The sequence below is a fragment of the Vulpes lagopus genome, chromosome 13 (genome assembly GCF_018345385.1).
Source record: "Vulpes lagopus strain Blue_001 chromosome 13, ASM1834538v1, whole genome shotgun sequence".
NCBI lineage: Eukaryota > Metazoa > Chordata > Mammalia > Carnivora > Canidae > Vulpes > Vulpes lagopus.
Genome location: NC_054836.1, coordinates 40,443,863 through 40,468,905, shown reverse-complemented (window position 1 = coordinate 40,468,905; position 25,043 = coordinate 40,443,863). Strand labels below are relative to the sequence as shown.

Here is a 25,043-nt window from a genome sequence, read left to right as displayed (position 1 = left end):
TCCTTATTTGTGACTTGTAAATGGTTGTTCTAAGTTATCAGTACTTGTATAATGGATTTTCTGTCATAACCCTTGTTTCAGCTTCTCAGTAGGACTAAATTCCAAAGTTCAGTTCTTTGCTGCTCTTAGTCCATAGACCTTGACATATTTAAGCTGAGTAGGTTTACATGTTACATTTATTTTTTTTTATAACACGGTGTTTTATAAACATGGTGTTTGATAACCATGGAAAATACCTTTACAAAGAATTCTTTCATTTGAGCTTCAGAGTAAGTATGGCAAGTGATTTTTTTTATCACCATCTTCAGAGGAACCAAAATTAAGAGGTGTTATAACTTGTCCAAGTGGGTTGAACTGTAATTGTGACCTTGCTCCAGGTCTCTTAACTCAGATTATGTGTTCTTCAGATTTTGCTTCTTCATAATAACATCTCCATACATGTGAACTTACACTTACGCAGTGTGTTTGTGCAGCAGTGAGTATGCCATTACCACATATGGAGAAGACTCCTCCAAAGTTGAGCTTTTTTGATAAGCTAAAAAACATTGCCTTACTTAGTCTTAATTAATTTTTGGTTATTTTAGTAACCATTGATTTCTTTTCTGCCCACCTCATAAAAAGACTATGAACATTTATCACACACATATGCTAGGTGCTAAGATTCAAATAGCTCTTGCCCATAAGGATCCTTTACAAGATACACCAGAAAAATCATTGATTAGAGTAGTATAAGTGCTTTATTGCAGATACTACTAGAAATGTTATAAAAACAGAGAAAGGGGATTACGCCCATGATTTGATTCTTAGAGTTGACGTGAGTTGAGCATTGATAGATAAGCAGGAGTTAGCAGGCAAAGAAAGGCAAGGGGATTTCATATAAGAGAATCGCCCGGGAAAGGCATAGATACATAAAAAAAATCATTGCACATTCCAGCTACTGTAAATAGTTCGGTATGCCTAGCATGGTGGTTTCTGTTGCAGGGAGTAGGTGAGAAAACCAGAGAAGTGGTAGAGCCCATTGACAAGAAAAGTAAAGCTTAAAAATCAGAAACCATTTTAGGAGAAAAAAGAGAAAGTTCATTGTTTACTATGACTCAAGACAAATGGGAAGATACAGTGAGTTACGTAGTTCTTTTTGGTGAACATAAACATACAAGTACTTCAGAAAGAATAACTTTTTTACTTAATAGAAAATAGTGTGGGGTACCTAAGTGGCTCAGTAGGTTAAGCATCTGACTCTTGATCTTGGCTCAGGTCATGATCTCAGGGTCATGGGATTGAGCTCTGCGTCGAGCTCCCTGTGGACGTGGAGCCTGTTTGGGATTCTCTCCCTTCCTCTGCCCCTACCCCCTGCTCATGTGCATGCACACTCTCTCCCTCTCAAAAAAATAAAAAAGTAAATATGAAAAAGCAAACAGTAATGAGATGCTATATAGAAATGCTGAGTTATAGTGAATAATGTCTTCAACTGCTGGTTACGTTCATGTTGATGCCTAATTTGAGACTTAAGCGTGTTCTGATTCTTTTAACAAAACTGTCAAAGATTGGTACACAGATAAACAAACATAAAGTATTAGACTGAGACGGTTATTGTCAATATTGACTCTATCGTGGTGGGCCAAGATTAGAGATATAGAACAAGAATTGAATTACTTTGAAAAATTATTGCTTTTGATATAAAAATATGATGAACATTGTTTATTATTTACTGTCTTCTGCACAAAGTTCCAAATGAGAATTTTTTAAACCATGTAACTCAATGCAAGAAAGAACTCCATTTTCCATGAGGCTGCTTTATTTTTCTAAATAGTGTTTGCCAGGACATCTAAGATACTCAGACTTGTATTTGAAGTTCATTGCGAAATCTTGTGGTTTCATTTTTTATTTGTTCTTCATTCTGATTCTCAGTTTTCTAATTGTTTTTCTTTTTTTTTTTTTTAATTTTTTTTTTTTTAATTTTTATTTATTTATGATAGTCACAGAGAGAGAGAGAGGGGCAGAGACACAGGCAGAGGGAGAAGCAGGCTCCATGCAGGGAAGCCCGACGTGGGATTCGATCCCAGATCTTCAGGATCGCGCCCTGGGCCAAAGGCAGGCGCTAAACCGCTGCGCCACCCAGGGATCCCTCTAATTGTTTTTCTTAATAAGCAAATTCAAATCTGTTGTGAAGAGAAACAGGGTTTTATGTGTATTTACATAACAGGCAGAACTCAGTGTCCATATTTAAAACATACGAAATTATTTGCTCAGTTGATGATGTTTTTAAACTGTTCTGAACATGATATGCAAATAGATTCAGAATACCTATATTCTTAACAAAGTTTTCAAAGCCTACCCACAGCTGATGGCAAGACTATTTCTCTTTGAGAACAATTTGTTTCCTTTTTCACCCTTTCTCTTTTTGAGAACTCATTATTCTTTCAATGACGGAGGTCAAAAAATGGAAGAAAAGAGGGAATCAGGATTTGGTGGTGATTGGCCTCCTCCATGACACTTGGTATATGATCTTACCTTTTGGCATTTACTTCTGAGTATATGTCTCTTTTCCCTAATTATATTTTATACCTTTGAGGGCAAAGACTGTGTTTTATACCTACTGTGACCTTACATTTTGGACTTTCTGGAATAGTTGTATTTCAAATATTCTCCTAAGCACAAGGATGGAGCAAATTGTTGAAGTTCTGAATAGATAATTGCTGATGATATTTTTCTTCTTGGAACTTCCACATGACTATATGCAGCCCTCTCCTATAGTATGAATCTTTTACTATTTGTAATTGTCTGTTTGCCTTCTGTCTTCTGCCATCTCCATATACATGTACACACTCCACCACTACAAACACTAGGTTTCAAACTCCTTGAGGACAAGGACTGTTTCTTATTCCTTCCCAGGGTTAAGAAACCCTGACAAATGGATCTCCAGTGGTCAAATTTTTTACGTCTACCATAAGTAGGAGTGGAAGGAAAAAAAAAAGTAATGGAGGCTTCCTGCGATACCATTGAGAGAGAGAAAAAGGCTGATTTTGAGACTTGGATTAGATTTAAAGTGTTTCTCCCCTCTAAGTTTGATTGAAATTGAAGCAGACTCCAAGAGAAGTGGTAGGTGACCATCCCTTTAAAACAGGATAGTCCAACTGCCTATTTTGAATGGTGTGGGCATTTGCCTTTTCATTTGTACAAATGAGTTTAGTTTGTCTGGTTCTGCGGTCATGGGAGAGAAGCACTAGAGGCATCATCACAGGAAAGTGTTAGATAAAGCATTAAAGGCAACCACAAGTATTTAGGCTTGTTAGATTTAATTAATGTAGTTACTTGAGAAAATTCATTTTCTAACTCTTTTCTCTAATTTGGAGCTATTCATATGTCTTATGAAATGAAACATAAAATAAAACATGCCTTGGTTTTATGCATTAATATGATAAATGTGGTGGGAAGTAGATGTATGTGAACTTGAAAAGTTCAAATTATGGAATTTTAAAAGCAGTTTGGTGATAATTTTATCTTATCTCACTTTGTAGATGAAAAGACTTAGGGCAAGGAGCATTTACAGCATTTACCTGCCTAGAATGGCAAATGCTTTATCTGTAACCCTTAGCATCTCTGTGTGTCTCTATGAAAACAGTTACCACCCAGGACTGCAGTCACCTATGTCCTTGCTCTTCCCTCCATGATTGCCTCCTTCTGTATCACTCTTTTTAGAAGAAAATTCTGTTTTACTGAGCTTCTTATGTACCAGACACTATGCACATGGTGTGAGTGAGCTAGTAGAGCTACTGCCCTCATGGAGCCAATGTTCATGTGGGGAAAAGGACCAAAACCAGATAGAGGTGTCAAAATAAACAGATGGTAATAAATATTGTGAAGAAAATTAAAGCAGAAAAGGGGCTAGAAAGTGGTGGGGTGTTTTTCTGGTGGTCAGACTAAATGGTCAGGGAAGAGGTAAATTTGAGAAGAAACCTGAATAAAGTAGAGGAAATAAGTCATGAATATCTAGGGAAAGAACATTTTAGGCAAAAGGACAGCAAGTGCAAGGCCTTGAGATGGGAACATATTTGTTTTTTTTTTTAAGATTTTATTTATTTATTCATTCATGAGAGAGAGAGAGAGAGAGAGAGAGAGAGAGAGAAAGGCAGAGACACAGCCAGAGGGAGAAGCAGGCTCCATGCAGGGAGCCCAACGTGGGACTCGATCCCAGGTCTCCAGGATCACGCCCTGGGCCAAAGGCAGGTGCCAAACCGCTGAGCCACCCGGGCTGCCCGAGATGGGAACATATTTGACCTGTTTCAGGAGCAGTAGGAGTCCAGGATGGTGGGAAAACACTGAACAAAGAGGAGAATGGGATGTGATGTGATGGGAGAGGTAACCAGGGACTGCCATCGTTGAAGTCTTTGTGGGGCTTTGTAGGACTTTGGATTTTATACTGAGAGTAATGGGAAGCTTTTGGAGGCTTCAGAGTAAGGAGAAAACATGAACTAGATCTGTTTTATTTATTTATTTAAATATTTTATTTTTTACTAGAGAAGGAGCAGGAGCAGGAGAGGCAGAGGGAGAGAGAAGGAGAAGCAGACTCCACACTGAGCAGGGAGCCTAATGCGAGACTGGATCCTAGGATCCTGAGATCATGACCTGAGCCAAAGGCAGATGCTTAACTGACTGAGCCACCCAGGTGCCCTAGATTTCTGTTTTAAAAGGGTCCCTCTGGCTGCCATATGGGGGACAGTCTATGGAAGAAAGAGCCAGAGGGAGAGCAAATCGGAAGGTGTTGCTGTAGTGCAGATGAGAGACAGTGATGGCTCAGTCTAGAGTGGTGGCATCTATGGGTAAGGAGAGAAGTGGCTGGATCACAAGTGTGTAACAGCTTAGGAGTGGGGTCATGTTATTCATCCTTAATTCCAGGACTTATCACAGGGCCTGAATCAGTAGGTTCCCAGTTAATTTTGTTGAATGACTAAAATAAATGCAGCATTCTTGTCACTTTCCCATATACTTTGCTGCCACTGAAAGGTTTTACAAGAGGTTTTCACTGTAATTTAACACCACTGTCCATGTACCACTTTAGTAGTTCCTCACTTGAGCCTGCTTCTTTCTACTGTTTATAGGTTCAGCTCAAACCACCTAATGTTCAGCCAGAGAGGGTAAAAAGCCTAGAGAAGACAATGGCTTAGATAACCAGATAAGAAAGGACATGAGGGGGATCCCTGGGTGGCTTGGCGGTTTAGCTCCTGCCTTCAGCCCAGGGCATGATCCTGGAGACCCGGGATTGAGTGCCACATCGGGCTCTCCCTGCATGGAGCCTGCTTCGCCCTCTGCTTGTGTCTCTGCCTCTCTCTCTGTGTCTATCATGAATAAATAAATAAAATCTTTAGAAAAAGAAAGGACATAAGGCATTATGTAGGTAAAAATAAGACTCCTACTCTACAAACTCAAGGTGTAAAGTAGTAGACCTGACATTTAAAGAGCATGTCATATTTTACAGCATATATAAGTTCATATATTCACAGCCATTCTATGAAGAAGTTTTTAATGCTTTTCCTGTTTTATACAGAGAACCACACAGCCAGCAAATGGCACATCCCCCAAACCAGATATTCCATCTCCAGATTTTTTACTTTCTACCGTGTTTATGAATTTATTTATCAAATGACCATCTACTGAATATATCATACATTGCATTAGATAATGGGAATGCTGACATAAACAAGACCTCAGTGCTAATGTTGTAGGAGCTTATAGTATAATGGAGCAACCAGGATAAGAAGATCAAATATTTTAATAAGGTGTTGTAAATGCTGTAATAGAATGAAGTACAGGATATATTTTGATTTTGTATATGTACAGTTACTAAGATGTAAGGTTAAAATAAATACTTCTCCCAATATTCTAGCAACTGCATGAGTGTGCAGTCTGTTTTCCTGTTTTGGGAAGTGGACTTGAATTAAAAAGACATGGCAGGGCATCCCCGGTGGCGCAGCGGTTTAGCGCCGCCTGCAGCCCGGGGTGTGATCCTGGGGTCCCAGGATCAAGTCCCACGTCAGGCTCCCTGCATGGAGCCTGCTTCTCCTTCTGCCTGTGTCTCTGCCTCTCTCTCTCTCTCTCTCTCTCTCTCTCTCTCTCAATAAATAAATAAATAAATCTTTAAAAAACTTAAAAAAAAAAGACGTGGCAATATAATAAATTTATTGTTTATTATTGATAGACATCAAAGTCTCTATAGTGTCTGCTGAAATCCATGGGATGTCTTATACAACTTTAGAGTTCCTCCTTCTTGGATATTATTTCCTAAGCTCAAAATGGTTACATTTATTTTAGGATTACTCAGGTCTTAATTTTGCTTTTGGAATGAGACTAAGCTTCATAGTGTCACATACTTAGAGGAATATATATGGAAAGACAGGATTTGGTCCCAAGGAATGCCAAATCTTTAGAATTACCCAATGTAGCCAGACCTTTACACTGGAGTGTGAGTTATGAAAAAAGCCACCACATTGAGAGGAGAGTGGAAATACCACAGACCTCTGAATTAAAAGATGACTTATTCTTTCTTTTGTGATCTTCTCTTGCTTAAGTAACTTATTTCTTCTTTTTGAAATAATGTGTTTGAACAAGTGAGAAAGTACACCTGTCAAAAGATTAACCAGCTGAGAACCATTGTCAGCATTAATTTTCCTTTAATAAATGACTCTCTGAAGCTATTTAGCAATCTGTAATCTAGATACAAAGCTATTGACCTATGATGGATAGTGCTGGATTTGTTTGTAAGCTTTGACTTAAATCGTCTACTTAATTTTCCTAGGTCACATCAACAGGATTAGGAATAAGGATGGTTATGTGGTTTGAATAAAAATGGTTATAGAAATTGAGCAAAATAATTGTAAAACAATAATGGTCTACCATCTTGGTGAAGTAAATTAGAAACTAACAAAGTGACAGTCACTTAAATTTCAGCATTATCAGACTGTTCAAAGGACACAGACCAGTTAATTTTCTTTTTGTTTTTTGTTTTCAGGCCAGCTAATTAAAAGCATTTATTATAATTGGGTTTTTGTATATGATCATTTCCAAAGTGTATCTGAAAACATTGTGAAATAATGTAATTTAACCTTATGTGTGAGCATCTGAGGCTTTCATAACACATGGGCACTCCCTCTTCCACAGTTATTTGGCTAACATAATGCTGATCTCTTTTGCTTTTAATAATTAGTTTAAAATAGCATGAACTGTAAAATGGAAAAGGCTACTTGATTTGGCAATAGCAAAATATTCACTATTTCAGTGAAATAGAGATCTCTTTACTTGTGCTTTTTATATGTATAAACTACGTGTATTTCATTGAATAAATTAAATTAAAAAGTAGGCCATTACTTGCAGTTGTCTGTTCTAATGGCCAGGTTTGATACGTAGTATAGACAATTACGATGTCTTTATTCCTAGCTGTACTATAAAGTGTAAGGGCAAAATCGTCCTAATATAGCTCTTCCACATACTTTCCTAGTTTTGATCAACAAAACCTAACTTGAAAATTATGAATTAAAATTTCTCTAATATTAAGAGCAGCAATAAATGCTCTTGGTTTTATTTTTATTTATTTTATTTAATTTTAAAAAAATTTTTATTTATTTATGATAGTCACAGAGAGAGAGAGAGAGAGGCAGAGGCACAGGCAGAGGGAGAAGCAGGCTCCCTGCACCGAGAGCCCGACGTGGGACTCGATCCTGGGTCTCCAGGATCGCTCCCTGGGCCAAAGGCAGGCGCCAAACCGCTGCGCCACCCAGGGATCCCTGCTCTTGGTTTTAGATGAATGAAGCTTCCCTTCCTTTTTTAGGACAAGTCTAGGACATATTTTGTGTGCTAACCATTTCAGTCAATGAATATGCATCAGACCTTTGTTAAGAGCTATGAAGGAGTAGCCAAACCAAAGCTCATTTCTTCTTCCTGCTCATACATCACTAAGAATGAATTGTCCAAAAAGTATATAGCAGGTGGGAAAATAAAAATAAAATAATATTGGAAAGTGTACATCAGAATAATCAGTCTACATAAGCGACTATTTTCTTTACCTTAGAAAAGACTCTTACCATCTGAAATACCATTTGCATGTACTTGTCTGTGGGAAAGAGAGCCAGGTCTTCCTCTTTGTAGATCTCATCTGCAGATAGTATGTGGAGAGCAAGCAAATGGGCCACAGACCCCCAAATCCAAACTCAGGCAGCAGATCCCTCTCCCTGGCTGTTCTCATACTGGTCAGGGCCACAAGTTACCTTTGCATATACTTTCTATTACTGAATAGGTTTCTTAGAATAATGGATGCACATGAATCATAAAATACACATTTCAGATTCCTGTACCTCTTGTGCCATGATTGTGTCAGATATTTGAAAAGAATTGAGAATAAGAATTTGAATCTGTATGTTTTTTGGTTTATGATTAAGTTCCACAATACTTGATTTTTAAAATATTCTAGGAGAGGGGCACCTGGGTGGCTCAGTCTGTAAGCATGTGACTCTTGATCTTGGGGTCATGAGATCAATCCCCATGTTGAGCATAAAACTTACTTAAAGAAATACACACAAGCACACACACACACACACACACACACACACACACATTCCAGAAGAGATGTAGAGTATCTTACACATTCCTAACATAGATATAGTTTGGAGGCAAGATGTTTTTCATTTGTTTGGGGGATTTTCTCTAATTTTACTATCTACTTAAACACTTGAAGAAATGTATCCTTTTGTTCTATCCCTTTACCCCAAAACCATTCAGGTGTGGGAGCTGCTCGGTCTGGGAACCTCACATTTATGGTGGGAGGAGTCGAAGATGAATTTGCTGCTGCCCAGGAGTTGCTGGGGTGCATGGGCTCCAATGTGGTGTATTGTGGAGCTGTTGGGACCGGGCAGGTAACATTTTCACATTAATGACCTGACTTGATGATATAAAATTGGCTAATGTTCATTTCTCTTTCCTGACCACATTCTTATTTCTTATTCCTCCCTACTCTGTTCTATCTATGGATTCTTTGTTTGCTCGGAGTTTGTTTTGTTTTGTTTTCTTGAGAGAGAAAGAGAGAACCCAGGGGCAGCAGATAGAGGCAGAGGGAGATGGAGAAAAAGAAGCCCAAGCAGGCTCCATGCCCAGTGCAGAGCCCAACACAGGGCCCAACACAGGGCCCAGTCCCACAACCTTGAGACCATGACTTGAACTAAAATCAAGAGTCAGATGCTTAACCGACTGAGCCACCCAGGTGCCCCTTTGTTTGCTCAGATTTTCTTAAATTAATTTGGAATAAATTAGTCTTCTGTTATTCCTATTGTAATTAAGCAGACATCAGCCAATTAACTTACTTTAAAAGATATTAAAAGTTCCATCATTCAGATTCTAATATATCATCCTAATCACCATTGAAACCATTCTTGAAACTGCTTCCATGTGAAGTGCTCATGGTGTCTGGGTTGCTGTTACCCTCTATCTAATTACTAGCTATAACTGTTTGTAATATAGTCAGGAAGAAGTGACCTATATACTGTAATCTTTTTCTTGAAAAGCAAATAATTTTCATTTAGAAATATATCAATTCTCTAATCAGATAGAGGTGAATGACAGCAGTGAACTCTGAAATCAAACTAGTTGTCCCGTTCCCACCAACACACATACTCTCACTAGATCTCCCCTCTCAATCCTCAGTCCTGGTTGCTGCCACCCTCTTTATCTTATTCAAGACTTTGGTATTATCTCAGATACACCTATTGTCTGCATTCTCTTGTCCAGTCTCCAGGTTCTATTGATTTTTGTTTCAGTGTCTCTCATTGTTGACAGTTTTCTCCATTCCTCACATAACCTGGTCCAATCTCTCATTATCTCATATTTTGTGCACTGCTCAGAAGCCCTGGATGCCAACTTTACCACTCTGCCAAAAACTGTAACCAAAGCCAACTCCATTAAGATGTTTATATCATCATAGACATCCCATTCTGAAACTGAGTAGATGCCTATTTTCATGTCAAATTTTAACTCTCCACTCTAGCTAGATTTCATAGCTCTCAGTCTTAACTATCAAATTTCTCACCATTCCTTAAAACATATGTACATGAGTCAGTTTTCTTACTGTTCTTGGGAACATCCCATGTTCTGATATATTTAATCCCTCTTATATATTTACCTTTTTCTTTCTTCTCTTCCTTTCTCTCTCTTGCTTATTTAAATTCCTGCCAGGCCTTCTAAGAAATGGGTTTCAGGTTCTATTTCCTCTCTGCTCCTGCCCTCAGTGATCTTATAGCCATACAATTTTCCAAATTTTGTTTGTTTGTTGCCTTTATCTTCAGTGTATTACTCCATTGCCCAAATTAGGATGTAAGCCTCATTCCATAAAGAGCAGTTGTGCTAGGGATTTAGTGTACAACATAATGACTAGAGCTAACACTGCCGCATGATATATATGGAACGTATCAAGAGAGTAAATCCTAAGAGGTTTCATCACAAGGAAAAAAATATATATGTACATGTAGTTTTTATATCTGTATGAGATGGTGGATGTTAACTAAACTTATGGTAACCATTGCATGCTATGTGTAAGTCAAATCATTATGCTGTACAACCTAAATGTATACAGTGCTGTATGTCAACTCTATTTCAATGAAACTGGAAAAAAAAGCAGTCATACCACATAGACTAGTATTTCTTCTAGACTGAGCCCACAGGAAGAGCTTAGTCACCACTATGAGATTCTTACCCAGTGGAGGAGTCTGCTCCCAGATAGCCTGGTAGGCTCGGAAGGAGGCATGTGGCACCATGTTCCTTTCCCCATTTGAGAGAATCAACAGCTAAATGCTCTTACTTTTAGGAAAAAAAACTTGTGGGGTTGAGTAAAAAACAACTTCCTGTGAGCTACAACTTGAAAATAAAGATATTTAATATGTACTCCATTTATTTTCAGGCAGCAAAGATCTGCAACAACATGCTGTTAGCCATTAGTATGATTGGAACTGCTGAAGCTATGAATCTTGGAATCAGGTTTGTTGAATATATATTTTTCATGTACTAACAATTTTTATGAGCTTTCCTATTTGATTTTCCGATGTCGAAAAAAAATGTTCATGAGAGATAAATGAGTTATCCAGAAACATTTTCAAAGTACTTCATTATTGAACTTTAATAGATTTTGCTTATTTGATGACCAATAGGACCCCAGAGAGCATGGTAGTCTTTGCCATAGCCATAAAATCTATTTTTGCTATATATTCGAAGTTACATTATCCTTTTTTTATGGGAGCACCATTTCTTCTCTTGTATTGAAATGCAAGAAACACTTTTACTATAAAAATTTAAACGTACTTCAGCAGTGTAGGACAAATTTGTATAAAACACTGTTTTAATGTATGGTGAATTCAGGTATTATGCTACCACATGACCGGTTTTCTGTATCTACTTTAAATATAGTCTCCAAAATCTAGACTAAAAGGGCTCTTGGTTGTTTAGTCTTGGGATAAACTGAATGGCATTCATAAAGCTGCAACTCACGCGTGTAATTCTTTTATTTTAACTTGCTTATGGTTTTGTTACTTTACATTAAGGATATATCTTTCCATTAAAATAAAATGGCATTCATACTTTGCTTAAAATGATGCAGGAATTTTGTTTCTCCTATGATGATGATCATCCTTTAGAATGCTTAAGGTTAATGTCTTAATTTTAGCCTTTAATCTTTTGGGTTAGGAATGTTACATATGATTAATCACCTAATTAATTTTTTGAATGTTTTGTATATCATAATAATAAATATGCATTTCTTACTTTAGAAAATGCTTAATTAGCAAGATGCTTTACTCAGGTGTTTTCTTCACACTTCCCCAAACTGCTTACCAGATATTTCACAAGTCAGAGTAGTGTTTCATATCACAGCTTTTGATAAAAGCATTAAAAAAGAGCCAAAGTGCTTGAGATATTTTTTAAAACACAGTAATGGATTCACATTTCCTCTTAATTACCATATCAAGATGCTGTTGTTTATTGAATTGCCCTTGTCTCAGATGTTAAACTATCTTGACCTATTAAGTTGTCATGTTGTAATTGAGATAAAAGAGGAATTTGCTTTGCATCAGTGCTAATTGGTTTATCAATATCCTGTACCATTTACATTTTAAAATTGAATGTCTGTAAGATGGTAAGGCATATCTGTACAAAGCCTTAATAAAACTGGTAGGATACAGGAAGTTGTTCAGAGTGGTATGTCTGTATTGTAGCCAGTTTTAGGCTATGGGTCACTTACTCAAATGAAAAACTTGTTACTAGTAACTTGTTTTCATGTCCATCCTCCAGACTAATTTCATGGAAGAGGAAGATGTAAATTTCTGGAACCAAAATTAATTGGTGTTGACAATAGGATTGGAGTATTACTATGCATATGCATCCTTAGAATTTTAGTTTCATTCTTCTAGATATAAATGAATTATCTAATAAAAAAGCCAAAGTGTAGGTAACCTGGGCTATGCTCTACTGAAATTTCCTTCTTTATCTTTGCCAGTTTGTTTTTTATTCTTGCTTCTTACTCGAGCGTCACTGGGTCAGGGTCTTTTTTTTTTTTTTTTTTTAGGTCAGGGTCTTCCTTAGGAATAGTGATGCATTCTCTGGCCTTGCTCAGATAATTTCCTTATCAAAACTCTTATTAGATAATCACTTGCTATCCTAAAATGAACTTTTTGTATGGTTAGTGCTTATAGAAGTCTAACTCCAAACACCAGCTAATCAAGAATAGCATGAAAGTCATTTGAATCAAATGAATTGTATATAAAATGAAATATATACATTGGCAACTACAGTGAGTTTGTTATCAAAGAGAAGATGAAAAGTGATAAAATTTCTTTTCTTTCTTTTTTTTTTTTTTTTTTTGCAAACACACGAGGGTTTATTTACAAGCTCGAGCTTGGGTCCAAGTATACCCGACACTGCGGAGCAGGGACTTGGACCCCGAGACTAAGATAAAATTTCAAATAGAGATGTTAAAAGCAAAAGCAACAGATAGGTTTCCTTTATTATTGGTTTTGATCCAATATGATAAAAACAGGGCTTAGAAAGATGAAACTTTAAATGTTTAATTTTTCTGAAACTGTACATACATTGGTTACCGACACATATATATATGTATATTACTATATCTATCTAATATTCACATGTATTATATATAAAGAATGGACACAAATTAGGAACTCCCTAGTTTTACTTAACTGTTATATTAATTTATAAGTTTCTGGTGCCTTAGATTATACTAATGAATTGCTTATTTTCATAACATTAGGATTTTATCAGTTTATCTTACAAAGATTCTTAGTGGTTTGAAAGTCCTAAAAATGATTGCTTTTGCCATTGTCTTTTCTCCATGGTTTACAGACATGGTTTAAAATGACAGGATTGTTCTCTAATAGAGTATAGAGAGTGGCCACGATTTATTGAGCTTTGCAAGGTGAAAGAGAAAATTGGCATCAGCAAGCATAAATTCCCAAGTAGTAAATTCCCACAAAGTAGTACGGCATCAAAGTGGCTCAGCCACATTTATATTCTGTTCACTCTGAAGTGAAATTTTTTTAGAGCATTAGTGTCAACATTTACAAATTGAGTCACCTATTTCTATGAAGTGATCATTTCCGATTAATTTCATCCTCATAAGTCAGTATTTTTTCTAGAAAACTGTTTCCCATATTAAAAAAAAAATAGAATAAAACCTTACAGTTTAAAACCCTTAGTGACCCTACGATCTTTTACAGTAAATTTTTATGGGTGTTAGTGAAATTTTAAAATGCTGTAAGAAAAGTAAAGCATAAAAAAAATGGGTATACAACATATTTTGAGATTCTTTTTTATTATATCTTTTACCTTCTAATTGGGTTCTAATTAGGACTTAGAACATAGTTTTATGGCACCGAAGGTACCCTGCTTAGGTTAGAGAAGTTTTATTCCTGTACATCACAAAGGAACAATGTTGATAATGGAAGTTTTGTTGTGTTGTTTTTATTTTTGCTCTTCCAGGAATTGACTTTTTTCCCTTTTTTTTTTTTCCAATATTGGTGGTATAACCTGTCACTTGCATTACCAGCCTGGTCCCAGGCTTGTAGCAACAACCATGTCTTCTTCCACCTTAAAAAAAACTTATAAACTGTTGAAGTTCTGGAAGGCTGTTCAAGATGAGAACTTTCCCATAAGCATAATTTTAGTTTTTTGGCTACGGCTCTTAGGACAGTGTTATATTTTCATTTTGTGATGACCTGAAGCCTCTTAGCTGTATACCTTAATACATATACAATAATTAACAAGTGGCAAACGGTTTATAATAAAAGTTTGATCAAATTTTTTTTAGTAAACTGATAAGACACCATCATATTGGATTATTGACTGTTAAGTTCACTGCGCACATGACCCAATGAGATTCAGGAGATGGGATTTTGGGTGTCTGTCAATGCCTATATTCCTAGCTCTGCCACAGACTTAAGCTTTTCTCATCTATAAAATGACAAAAAGAGTAATATCTATTTACAGGACTGTTGCTAAAATTAAATGAGCTAATACATGTGAATCTTTTAAACCAGTTCTGGCACATTGTAGGTGCTCAACATGGTAGTTATTGATGTGATTGATGGTGCCTGTGGTTAGTATTTGAATTGAGTTGTCCTTTTTTTTTTTTTTAAGATTGTATTTATTTATTTAAGAGAGCACAAACAGGCGGAGCATCAGGCAGAGGGAGAGGGAGAAGCAGGCTCCCCACTGAGCAGGGAGCCTGATGTGGGGCCCAATCCTAGGACCCTATCCCAGGATCCTGGGATCATTACCTGAGCCAAAGGCAGGCACTTAACTGACTGAGCCACCCAGGTGCTCCTGAGCTTTACTTTTAAATAGTTTCTTCATAACACTTCTCACCAGCTGGCATGTCTATTTATGTGTTTGTTTATTGCCTGTCTCCCCTGCCTAGAATGCAAGCTCCATGAAAGCGGTTGGCTTTATCTCCTCATTGATGTATCTTAAGAACATACCTAGCATGTAGTAGGTACTCAGTGAAGATTTGTAAGGGGAAAGGGGGAGGGAGGCACTTCTCCTGACTCAGGTAAAAGTTACCTGTGTGTATATGTCTTAACTGGCCTATTCCTGGAGGACAGACACAGCCTCTTCTTAGCTTCCTTACATATGTCTCCTTGGCTCCAAGCACAGCACCTGCACATGGCAGATCTGTGTAAACATTGATGAATAAGTGAATGATTGATTAAAACTGACATAGTCTTAAGTGTTTCATTTCCAGATCTGTTTCTGTGATACAAACATTTCAGTTTAGTGACATAATTTGCTTTGTTCTTACATAAAACTAGACAGTATAGAATCTTCTAGAAAATATAAGGTGAACAGACTTTTTTGGTCCTTAAAAGCCTTGGTTACAGTGAAGGCAAACATTTGGATTCCCTTTTAATTTTTTTTTTTTACAGTATATGCATCATTTTTACTTCTCAAAAGTTCATTTAAAATTATTGTGATTTAAAGGTGAGTAGATTTGACACAGTGATGTTTATTTGAGTTGCATTATATATGCGGTCAGAGCAATGAATTCATTCTCTGTTTATATCAGAGAACATTCCAGCAATTGTAAAGCCACATGCATGCACGCGCACACTCTCGAACCACATCCAGTGGCAAGTTATTATGGGGACTGACAGACTGTCATCCTTTTGATGGCTTGAGCTGTATATCTCCTGAACAGCAATGGGGCTCTTATGCAGAAAGTATCATATGTTCCCAGCCAATTTACAGGGAAACAGCAATAACATTTTATCATGGTTGAGAGCCCAGTAGCTGCTTCCTATTAAACTTGCCCTTTCAGATACCTGTCTTGGATTAATTTGTTGATTTCAAATGGAAACTCAGTCTTCTCCAGTGAAGCATGACGTTCTAGGATAGACTCTCTGAATGACAATTACTGTGTATTCTAGCTGGTTTCAGACCATTACAAGCCTTAGGCACAGTGGAAGACAGAAGACTTCAGTAACTGATTTTAATATTATGTCTAATTTTAACTGTCAGTTATATATGTGCCAGTGAAAGAATCCTCAGAAAGATGAAATGCAAAACACTTCTAACTTGCTCTTTTTAATGATACACTTTGCTGTAGGGTGGGGAGTTGGGGGAGAAAAAGCGGAGAGGGAGTAGCCATCTCCTAAAGGGGAGTCAGCACAGTGGGGAAGCATCAGATTTGAAAGTGAGCATGTAACAACTGCCACCTGGCTTTTTTGCGTGCCCCTCGGGATGCTTCTAAATAGTAATATGTTCACCAAACAGGGTTCCATAAATCAGTGCCAGTATTTTTCCTTGAACACTCAAGAGAAATGAAATGTAGGGTTTTACAAAGGATAATGAGCTTTGCTCACCATTTTGGTGAGTACTAGAGACAGAGTATGAATTGCTTTAGCAGTAAAGACTATTGTGAGTACTGTTGAGTATAACCAGGTAGATTATGAAGAGAGGAGTATCTCTGCTGTTTTAAATGTGATGGGCCATTTTAAAAGAAAACCTAAATTCAGAAACACCTAAATTATATTTCAAATGAAAGGGAAGAGCCGGGATCCCTGGGTGGCTTGGGATCCCTGGTAGCTTGCAGTTTAGCACCTGCCTCTGGCCTAGGGTGCTATCCTGGAGTCCCAGGATCGAGTCCCACGTCAGGCTCCCGGCATGGAGCCTGCTTCTCCCTCTGCCGGTGTCTCTGCCTCTCTCTCTCTACGTCTATCATGAATAAATAAATATAATCTTTTTAAAAAAAAGGGAAGAGCCATGTTTTGGGGTCTTAAAAATATTCCCTACTCGTGGAACACATTAGACATAGACATTCTTGAACAGTTGTGCTTAGAGAATATATATGCAGTTACAGCAGACTACTTGTTAATTTATTTGTGATTTTACTTTTCATATTATTCCCTATGCACGTTGGCTTTATCTTTTCCCAAGTCATCTACTGTAACAGCATACTGATAGCTTCATTTTACTTAAAAAGGGAAAGCATCAATAGCAAACTATACCTGTAATAAACTTGGATTTTTATAAAGGAATGAATGAACTGTTGGGTTCTTTCTGGCAGTCTACCATTGAATGGAATGTGTGGCAGCTGATTTAGAGTGAATCTTCTGTTATAATCCTTAAGAAAACCCCGTTATAACATGGTCTCTACCATACGAATTCACATATATGGCACGCCATATATATCCTTTGAACCACAGCTACTTCTCGAAGCCTGATTATAAAACAGTTGTATTATGTGCTTAAGTCCAAACATATCCTGGCTGTCGGCCCTAGCTGCCCCTTGTTCTAGCATTGGAAAAATGTTGTACTGGTCATGATACTCACATTGGGAAATAAACAGACCTAGGTTTCAAACACAGGAGGTAAACAAGAACTTAGGCATGCCAAAATGCACAATTTGTTACACATTTACATGTGTCTCTTTTCCATCTTTTTTTTTTTTTTTTAATTCTGAAAGAGATTGGTTCTAAGAGAAAGCAGAAAGCTTTTATGACAATTGTTTGATAATGGCTCTTTGTATGAAAGAAACCAATAAATTGCTGGGTAGAAAGTTTTATTTGAAACTTGATACAGTGATACTTAGCAAAACGGTGCTTCCCAAACTGCATTAAGATACTCAGAATCAAAGTATCACAGCATTTTGATTCTCCTTTTTTTCGGAGTCCATATTGAACAGCCGTTGATGCCATCAGCTCAGTGATAGAACAAATGATGTTTCCGCTTGGGCAAGCTTTGTTTTATCAGGATCAGTAACCTTATCAGCAGTTGACCCAGAACTATAATGCATGTCTCTGAATAGATAGCATATGTCACAGCTCTGTGCAGACTTGCTTCATAAGCAAGATCATCTAATGAAGATTTAATAAATAAGGAAAAGTTTGCAGCAAGAAATGTCTTCTTTTATAATGATAACTTCTCTTAAGCTCATTTTACTGCTCATGGCTCATCTCTTGCATTCATTCTCATAAAAGCTAAACAAATAAACATACATATAAATGCATGCACATGGACGCCCATGATGCATAGTTCGTGTGTCAGTGTTTCTTTCTGAAATATATCATTTGTGAACAAAGAATGTAGAATTTAGATTATCATATTGGTTTAAGGTTCTTATGTGACACATAAATGCAATAATATCCGAAAGACTAGAAAACCCATGTGTGAGATAAATCAACACTTTGGCAATTGTGTGGTATTTGTTAAAAGTAGGATAGTACAGAAGGTTTTCTCTCAGCATGGAACTTGCTGGTTCCAAAATGTTTAATCATTAGCTTTTAATGCCATGTAATTTAAGATTGGGTTCTTTGCTCTCATCAATCTGCTTTGATTTTTGAAGACACATAATAAATGGAGAAAGAAGATGGAGCATCCTCATATGTAAGTAAGTCACGCATGACTTGTACATTTTGACATTTGACACTTCCTTCTTTGACCTTTGACAGGTTAGGGCTTGACCCAAAACTGTTGGCGAAAATCCTAAATATGAGCTCAGGACGGTGTTGGTCCAGTGACACTTACAATCCCGTACCTGGGGTGATGGATGGAGTTCCATCAGCTAATAACTATCAGGGTGGATTTGGAGCAACGCTCATGGCTAAGGTATAGTAAATGCTGACACTACCCGAGAGAGGGAAAAAAAATGTTTAATGGTCCAACCACCCCCACGTTCTAACAAAGCATAGGTCTATCCTAGAAGGCAAGATTACTAAAATACTGATTCACTTATGCACTGGAAATGAGTTAATACTTAGCTTGGATAAAAATCCTTATCTTGTTCATTTAGATTCCTGCCCTTTTAGATGAGAAGAATAGGCTGGGAGTTTTATTTTGTGCTCAGGTTTGTTTGTAATATGAGATGGCAAAATTCTGTTATTCATCAGAAATTTTCATTGATTCACCAAATCCTTAGAATGGACACAGTAAGAATTTTCTGACAATACATTGACGTTAGATACACCCATCACAATAGAAGAGAGGACCTTTTTCAGGATACTAGATTTCTAAATACATCTTCCTGCTTTAGGAATGTGTGTATTAGGAATGGTTAAAGTCATCTGAAAAGCAAATTGTTGGCCTCCTATTTGTGATCTCCACTTTAGAAAATACTTTTTAAAGGAATAGACTTTCAGATTTCTGCATAAAGCTATTTCCCACCCCACCCTGCTCCCATAATTGACCCCCCCCCCCCCGCCCCATTACAAAAGTAATAAAGCACATGCCTGGACACCATATTTAGTTTACTTTTCTTCATTCTCCATCACATTCTGTCCATTCTATTTCTAAATATGCCTTGAATTCATGCAGTCGCCTCCTCTGCCATTGCGAGTACCTTGGCTAAGCCTCCTTTAGGTATGCCACATCAGCCCCTTACTGGTCTCCTTGCCTTTCATATTCTTCCCCAGTTCATTTTCTACATCTTGGGAAAGAGCAGGCTCCCTGAGATGTAAAAACCCGAGTGGGCCTTTTCTCCTTCTAAGTCTCTTTCATGGTTTCCAATCACTTGTCGATTAAAGTCCATCTCTGCAAGTTGTCCTACAAAGCCCTCCATTTAGCCTTTGCTTGTCCTACGATCTCGTTTCTGCCCTCCCAGCTCCTGTCTTGGCTTCAGCCATACTGAACTCATTTTTGTCTGTTGTCTCTCACTTGCAAACCTCCAGGCTGACTGTTCCTCTGCTTGCACCATGTTTCCTTGCCCCCTCCGTTCCAGCTTCTGTTGCATTTCCTGGCGTGTCATCAGCACACTTTATTTATTGGCTAGGGCAGTGTTTGAAACTATGTTTGTTATTTTGCAGTTTGATTTCTCCTCATGTTTCATTTAAGAAAATACTTTTATGCCAATCTGTATCCTGTATTTCTGTTTGCATATCCTCCATACAGGCTTTTGTAATTGTGTTGTGTAGCCTGTTGTTAGAAACAGGAAGTAGTTCCTTAAGTGTATTGTTTTCATCGAAACTGCAGGTGATTTATTAGGGCACATGGAAAAATGGAAAAAATCACATTTATGCTCAGTTTCTATTCTGTATCCATATGAAGTGGGTTGTGAGCCATTGGGTTATTCGGTTTCTGTAATACTGCTAATGGTTCCAACAGAGCAAACAGCCAACAAGTAGAGTGAAATAAAAATAGGAGGCTTCTAATCAAAAGGGTCAGATGAATTTGTCTGGCCTCCTGGTCTTCTGCAGTACTGTCTTTGTCTGGGGACTCTGCCCTAGCTGTCCTCCACTCTGTGGCACACCCGCACTTTTGCCATTTGCTTCAGTGTCCCTGCCCACCAAGAATCCACCACCGTTAAAGTGCTTCCTTTAAAGTAACTTTCTTGATAATAAATGGTAGCGTTTTCTACTAACAGCACGAGGCAAGGTAGGAGTAAAACATATGGATATTTCTATTCTGCTTTACCCCCATTTCCTCTATGAAATGCAGTTGTGATTTCCCTTATAAAGAGGAAGACTTATTAAATTTGTTTGGAATGAGAGTACTTAGGAACTTAAAAAAAAATCTTTTGTTACTTTAGATTGCTGTTAACAGAAACCATAGCTAATTAGATTGGCATAGAGAAATTGATAGAGGTTAAAGAAATCCCCATCGATGATACATTGATTAAAGCATCCATATCTGGTCGGGAAGATCAAGGCTTTACTTTTTAAGAGACATTTTGCTCAACTGCCATTGAGTTTTATTGTGCTAGGGGATATGATGTTAGTGTGTCATTGAAGTAGAGGCTTGTACATTTATTTCTAGGTCTTAACATTGTAAAATTCTAGCATGTTATGTACGTATAATCAGAACAGTCAGTATGAAAACTAGATCATTCTTCTGAACTCTCCAAGCTAGATGTCTGTCTGTGACAAACCACTACAGGACAACATATGGAAAAATCACAATGACTCTTGGTATTCCCCCAATATACCCATTTCCTTGTAAAACATAACAACTTGGTCTTCCATTAACTTGTTGAAAACTTATTGCAATTGCTATATTTTTTCCTGAACTACCCACTTAGCTCATGAATTCATAAATATCTGATTAGTGAAGTGGAAAATCTGTTTATTTTAAATTATATATTATAAGCTTCAAAGGATGCCTTCTTTTTCTAACATTTCAAGATAGACATGCCTCCCAGACTTTTAGAGACTGACTAATCACTTTTCTCTTTTTCGAATGGCCATCCTTTAAGGTAGCAGGCACCAAAGCTATTTTACTGTTCCTGTATTTGGTTTTGTTAGATTTTATCTGGGATATATACTTGAGCATTTGAAAAACCTCTAGACTTTTCTTCCCGATAGGATTGTGTTCTCTTCAGTATGTTATGTTTAACTGTGAGTTCTTCTGTTCTAGTTAACTAAGTTAAAAGTTGAATGCAGTCTATGTACGTGTTTCTTCCGTATCATTTGAAAATAAGTGCATCTTGCAGATACGCTGCAGAATGATGTCAACAAGAAAGGTCTGTCTGGGTATAAGCAGTAGTGCAGCTGTATATTTGTTAACCGTGTGGGTAACAACTAAGCTCCCTTTTTTTATTTCTAGTAATCTGTAAAAGAATTTAAGGTTAAGCAGTTTTTTCAACTCTGTTGTCTACGTGAAAATTATACAAATAAGCACAAAATAATGTTTGCACCTATACCATCATACATATTCAAGAGACTTATTTTTTCTTTGAGTAATTTTTTCCTTTAGTGGATGGTATCAATAACTGCTCCATTATCAAGAATATTCCTCAGAGAGTAGAAATATTTCTCATCTTGCATGTTGCTTTCCCTTTTTGTTGTTGGCTGACTTTTCCATTGGTTGGGGGAGTGATGATGTTAAGGGTAAGAGGAAGATCTAGTTGGTTTTGCCACTAGTTTGCAGCTCTTATAAAATCACAAATAAAAGGAAATGTGGGGAATATTTCAATTATCCAAGCTTTCATTGTCTTCCATCAACCCCAGATATTTCAGGTTTGGACAAGATTCCATTTTTATGGTAGTGGATATTCATTAGCTACAGCTTAACTATAAAAGATTTATAATGTTAACTTTTATCTATTTTTAAATAGCCATAAGTTTTCTGAAACTCTCAGAATGAAGCATTAGCTTGGTAAGATATTAAAAGGTTGTCATGAAGGTAGATGTCACGTTGCATTTAAAATCCCAAACTCCTTACCTAATGTATCTGCTGTGTTTTACCTATATCCATCTTAAACTCATTTCCCTCTCCAGCCCCCTTGGCTCACTCTCATTCAGCTGCATTGGCCTGCTTGCTATTTCTTGAATATTCAAGCCATGTCCCCCCACACGGCCTTTATCTTGCTGTCCCATCTACCTGAAACTCTCCTCCCTCTACTCTCCAAAGAACTCACTACTCCCTAACATTCAGATTGTAGGTCAAGTGTCTTCACCTCAGAGTGGTCTTCCCTAAACATTTCGTCTAGCAGAACTCTCTTCCTTCTACCCGACCCTTGTCCACCACTTACCAACCCCTGCTTTATCTTTCTTCATAGTGCTGGTCATTGTCTGAAGTTTGAGTATTTGTTCTGTTGTCCATCTTCCCCAAGCTTCGTGAGAACAGTGACTTAGTCTCATCATGCCGGTATCACCAGCACTTGGAACAGTGCCCAGCATACAGCAGTTGTTAAATATTTGTTGAATAAAAGATTGAATGGATAATCAGTAATTCCATAATGGGGTTTGTCTTAGGCTTACAGGCTTCTGCAGATTGGAAAAAGCATTTCCCTGTATGATCTCATCTGTATAGTAACCCCTGTCCAAAGTCAAAACAAAACAAAACAGGTCTGGGTTGAAGAGTGGAGAGGGCACTCGGAAATTAAGGTTTCTGTCTGGAGCAGTTTTGCAGCTATATGAAAGTACTTATAAAAATATATATAACTTACCACAGTGTTCCTAAGTATCTTGTTTTTTCAGACTCCATTTCTCCTTCTTTGAAACCAAAGCATTAGGAGCCACAGTTCCAAAGTGAGCCTTAACTATTGATCTCATTATGTTCCCTCCTGCCCTTGACCAATTTAGGATCTGGGGTTAGCACAAGACTCTGCCACCAGCACGAAGAGTCCAATCCTTCTGGGTAGTCAAGCCCATCAGATCTACAGGATGATGTGTGCAAAGGGTTACTCAAAGAAAGACTTCTCGTCAGTCTTCCAGTTTCTACGAGAGGAAGAGACCTTCTGAGCTTGCCCTTTGGCCGTGGACACTGTTGGAAACTAAACTTTCTGGAGCCTCTGTATAGCTCACTCCACAAGTAAATGGGTTTAATCAAAGGTCACCTGTCTGCTTTTGATTGTCTAGGTCCCAGTAAACCCTAGGATTTTTCACCCATTTTTAACTGCTTATTCTTTTCATCTATTTAGCAAACATGTATTATCTGAAATTTTTTTTTCCTGTAAGCCACTGATGGTCTCTGCTAACTAGCTGATTAACCTTTTTCAGAAGTTTGATCCCTGAGCACCTTCAACTAAATCGTAGCATACTTCAATGAGGATACTATTTACTCCACTTTACAGATAAAGCCAAGTATTTTTTCAGCAGGATGAAACCTATCTGAAAGAAAAGAAATTGGTGTCGGGGAAAGAGGTAGAAAAAGGGGAAGTATAATGAATTACTACCTGTGTCCCTCAGGAAGTTAGTCCGGTTAACCAAGTGGTGGTATTCTTGCAGTACTGAGGTTACTGATTTTCCAGGAAGTTGATAAAGCCAGAGAACTCTTTGCTGCATGTATTATAATTTGGACTCTGTTACATTATCTTAGTGTGTCCTTGTTACAACTCCCAATACTCAGCAAACTTGTTTTTTGTATTTTTGCTTCCTTATACATTCTTACTACATATTTTTTGACTTCAAAAGAATGACATCTTTAGAACTGTTTCAGAGCCAATGATGATATTTGCTTTAGATAATTATTATGTTATTCTAAATATAACCGTATTATTTTGAATTCAAATAAATTTCTATGCTGATAATACTTTCTTGGAATTTTTGTGTTTTCCCAGTCATTTGGTGAACAACTAAGTGGTCTGACAAGCTGGTGTTACAGACTGATGGGGAGAAAGGTGGGAAGAAAAGGAAGGAAGGGAGGGGGAGGTCAAAAGAACAGAGTCTGGAGTCTCCTTTGGGCAGTGGCAAGCCAGCATCCTGCTGGGCTCTGTTTGAATCCTTTTCTTTGTTTGAATCCTTAATGGGTATTCATTTGAATGTTTTCTAAATTGTGGGTACATGGGAATTCAGCCTGCATTAAATGGAATATCTCCCATTGTTGAGTGCATTTGCCACTTTCCCTACCACAGCATTTAGGAATATTCCTGATGATAGACCTAGACACCAAATTTGGCAGAAGTACTACTATTTCCATCATATTCCTGGTGATAAAAAAAAAAAAAAAAATCCCAGGGCAGCCCTGGTGGCTCAGCAGTTTAGCACCGCCTTCAGCCTGGGGCCTGATACTGGAGACCTGGGATTGAGACCCATGTGGACTCCCTGCACGGAGCCTGCTTCTCCTTCTGCCTGTGTCTCTGCCTCTCTCTCTCCCTCTGTGTCTCTCATGAATAAATAGGTAAAGTCTTGAAAAAAAAAAAAAAGATTAAAAAAAATCCCAGGCACTATTATAAGTGCTGGCGCTATGGTGATGAACAGAACAAAATGAGCCCCTAGTGGGGGCTGGGACCAGAATGTTAATGATGGACAAGGCAAGAAATTTCAGATTTGAACATAAGAGATCCACTAACTGATAGATAGGGTGAGAGAGAAAGGAGGAGTCAAGATAGAAGCCAAGGTTGGTGGGGAAAATGGAAGAAAGGAGTTACCATTTACTTTGGGGGGGATGTGGGAGGTTTAGGAGAAAAACCTCTGTAGCTTAGGTGCCTAGTAGTCACCTAATTGAGGAAAAGCAAAGAAAGGTCCAAGACCATACCTTGTGTTACTCTGATTTCCAGTGGTTGGGAAAATGAGGCAGAGCCAGCAAATCAGACTGAGAAAGAGTGACAATAAGGTGGGAAAACAATGGGA

General features: G+C 37.6%; 1 protein-coding gene across 1 annotated transcript in view; it reads left to right on the top strand.

The window, feature by feature from the left end:
- Positions 1 to 24,001, top strand: part of HIBADH (3-hydroxyisobutyrate dehydrogenase) — a 109,128-nt gene extending 85,127 nt beyond the window's left edge. Inside the window, exons 5-8 of the mRNA XM_041727825.1 lie at positions 8,770 to 8,903; positions 10,937 to 11,013; positions 18,489 to 18,645; positions 23,055 to 24,001. Coding sequence (XP_041583759.1) covers positions 8,770 to 8,903; positions 10,937 to 11,013; positions 18,489 to 18,645; positions 23,055 to 23,213 — 527 coding nt within the window. The 3' untranslated portion in view covers positions 23,214 to 24,001. The remainder of the gene's footprint in view (positions 1 to 8,769; positions 8,904 to 10,936; positions 11,014 to 18,488; positions 18,646 to 23,054) is intronic.
- Positions 24,002 to 25,043: the final 1,042 nt, after the last annotated feature.